Source organism: Solanum pennellii, chromosome 9, assembly GCF_001406875.1.
Source record: "Solanum pennellii chromosome 9, SPENNV200".
In the NCBI taxonomy this organism is placed as follows: domain Eukaryota; kingdom Viridiplantae; phylum Streptophyta; class Magnoliopsida; order Solanales; family Solanaceae; genus Solanum; species Solanum pennellii.
In genome coordinates, this window is record NC_028645.1 from 1,352,484 (window position 1) to 1,355,568 (window position 3,085).

A 3,085-nucleotide genomic window follows, 5' to 3' on the forward strand; every position below is an offset into this window, starting at 1 on the left:
ATATATATATATATATATATATATATATATATATATATATATGTTATTAGTGGTAAAGTAAAAAGAAATTAAAGTTTTAAATTATATAGTTCGTATCATGAATAATTCGATATGACAAATAAAGGACATTTGATAAGATGGCACTATATATATTAATTTCTGATAAATATTTTTATTGAAACGACATAAGAAATATGAAATAATGATAAATGTTTTTAATATTATAATCAATAGCTTCGTACATTTTGACATTTTGTCAAAATTTGATTGGTCAATGTAAATATCTAGTTGTTGGTGAAAAAAAAATTATTTGGCAATTTTCAACAACTATTTTTGTGGTTATATGGAAAGTTTGATGATTCATTGTACTGAAAATTATAATTCAAAATCACAGTGCATGTCAGAAGCTTTATTATTTTTTCCCAAAATAATGTAATTATATTTTTTCAATTTTAAATGGTTAAAAATAGTATTGTTTTGTTTATATACGTGAGTCGAAATCTATCAAATCTGAGCTAAAATTAAAGCAAGGAACCACATTTTATGAAATTTATACACAAGTATAATTATAATGGATAATTTTATTTTATAATCTACTATTTATGTCAGCTTTGTCTTATCCTAATTAATTTTATAAAATTTATCAAATAATTTTATCTATATTCAAAATTACGACAGTATGAAAAATTACTTAATATCTTTATTTCTATTAATATTAAACCTAGAACCTTATAATTCTGAATAAATTTATATAAATAGAATTTCAATAGTTTTTACAACATTATTATATTTCAAATTAGTACACTACTAAACTAGGTTATAGATTCATGCTCTATTATTGTTGCTTTTATTTAAATTATTACATAATCTTATAACCTTATCTTATTAGACCTAAAATTATATTGGGAAAATAAAGAGACATAAAATAAAAGATCATAGGCAGCTGCTAATAAAATATATGAACCCATCCCATAATTTTATTGGGATCCTCCATTTGATACTTTTTATGAAGGATCACGTGTACATTAAATATATTTTTTTTGTGCAAATGAAAATTAAATAAATAAAATAAAAAGAAGAGTCATAAGAAGTAAAAGTCAATTTATTTGAATTTTATTCTATCTAAAACAGCTAGCATTCAACTTATTTTATCCATAAAAAGTCTATCATACCAAGTCAGATCTACCATATAATAATAAGTATTAATATTTTGAATTAATTCTTGTAAAAGTTTTGAAGTATAAGTGTATGTATCTTAAATCTTAGGGTTAACATAGGTTTATAAAGTAATTTACACTAAAAAATTTTTGTGATAATTATTGTTAACTTATATAAGATTTTCCTCTTGAACTATTGGTATGGATCAAGATTTTTAAACTCAATTAATAGTTGAATTCTTTGGTGTTAAAAGAAAATGGTGTTTTGATGCATAACTATATACATTTTTGAGTTATAAGAAAGATTAATTTTTTTAAGCCTTAATAAGTTATAAAATCTTAAACATGTTATGATTAAAATTAATCAGTATAACTTAATATTTTATGTGGTTAACGTATTCATAACGAGGGCGACTAACTCCATTTTTCAAGGAGACCCATATGCATTTAAAAAAAAAAATTGTGCTTGCTACGTACTTGATCATGTTGTGTCGGTTCAAGTTATGAACGGTCGTATTTGGCTAAGAGGTTCATCTGAACTATCTTTTAAAAAGAAATACGTTCGTTATATTCCCTTTATTTACAATTGTTTGACAAGTATATTAAAATAGATGTCCAAGATTAATTGTCAATTTAAATAATCAAGAAACAATTAGTTACTTTATTCCAAATTTGCCCTTAATAATAGTGTATTTCAATTCAAAAGTTATATAGACTTTTGATATTCTTGGTATAGCAAGGTTATATTAATCAAATTACACATTGTATTAAATTTTCCTTAAGAAGTGTGCATGACCTTAACATGATAAACAATTGTGGACGGAGGGAATACATGATTATAATTACTTTATATATATATTTCAATTACTGAACACCCTTCAAAAAATTTCTCATCTTAAAAATATTTTGATAAAAATTCTGACTTTACCATTGTCACGATAATCAAATCCTTTATAATTGTATATACACTAATGATGGTAAAGTGTTATCTAGTACTACCAACAATAGTACAAAAACCAAAAAAATTGATTAATTAAAAGAAAGCTTATCCAATAGTACAACTCAATTATATATATACCCCTTAACTTCAATCAAAACAAGAACAATTTTTTAACTACTCACACACCTAACAAATAACAAACCAAACACTCTTTTCTTTTTCTTCATCTTTTTCAATATTTTCTTCCTTTTAACAACAATGGCAACAACAAGAAAAACCAAAAATTTCCTCTTCTTAGGTGGAAAAGACAAAATTACCCCTCTTCCATCAAGCACAAATACCCTCCAATTTGAATTTGATGAAGCTGAAATGTGGTGTAATTCGGAAGAAATTAATAATTTTGAACCAAAATTATCAATACCAAGTTCAAGATTATCGAAAAAAATGACGAAAAAGGGCGAAAGAAAGGCGAGTAATGCGACGTCGTTGCCTGTGAATATACCTGATTGGTCGAAAATATTAGGTGATGATAAGGGTAATTTGGGAAAAAATATTATGTTTGATGATGATGGAGATTTTGATAATGAAAATAGAATTCCACCACATGAATATTTAGCAAGAACAAGAGTTGCTTCATTTTCAGTACATGAAGGAATTGGAAGGACATTAAAAGGAAGAGATTTAAGTAGAGTTAGAAATGCTATTTGGAAAAAAATTGGTTTTGAAGATTAATATATTACGTTTTGTATCATAGACTATCGTTGCCAAATTATTGGATTAATGAGTTAATTTTTTTGTTTTTTAGGGTTGGAATAGATTTGATTTTATGTGTATTGATGTTCACCTTTTAGTTGTGGACTTCAATGAGGATTTAATGTAAGTTTGTGTTATTAGATTTTCTACTTAGTAATTTGTAGAACTTGATGAGTTTTTGGGATTTGTATTGTATTTTTTAGGATTTTATTGACTATGTAGCAATTTGATTTAA

At 24.7% G+C, this 3,085-nt stretch overlaps 1 protein-coding gene across 1 annotated transcript; it reads left to right on the forward strand.

Annotated features, from left to right (window-relative positions):
* The first annotated feature begins 2,242 nt into the window (after positions 1 to 2,242).
* On the forward strand, positions 2,243 to 3,085 carry LOC107029761. Its single transcript, XM_015231208.2, has one exon. The coding sequence runs from the start codon at positions 2,356 to 2,358 to the stop codon at positions 2,827 to 2,829; it is 474 nt and encodes a 157-aa protein (XP_015086694.1). The 5' UTR covers positions 2,243 to 2,355; the 3' UTR covers positions 2,830 to 3,085.

What these genes read in the sequence shown, in the direction of transcription:
- LOC107029761 (XM_015231208.2), top strand. Translation starts at nt 2,356, where the DNA reads ATGGCAACAACAAGAAAAACCAAAAATTTCCTCTTCTTAGGTGGAAAA.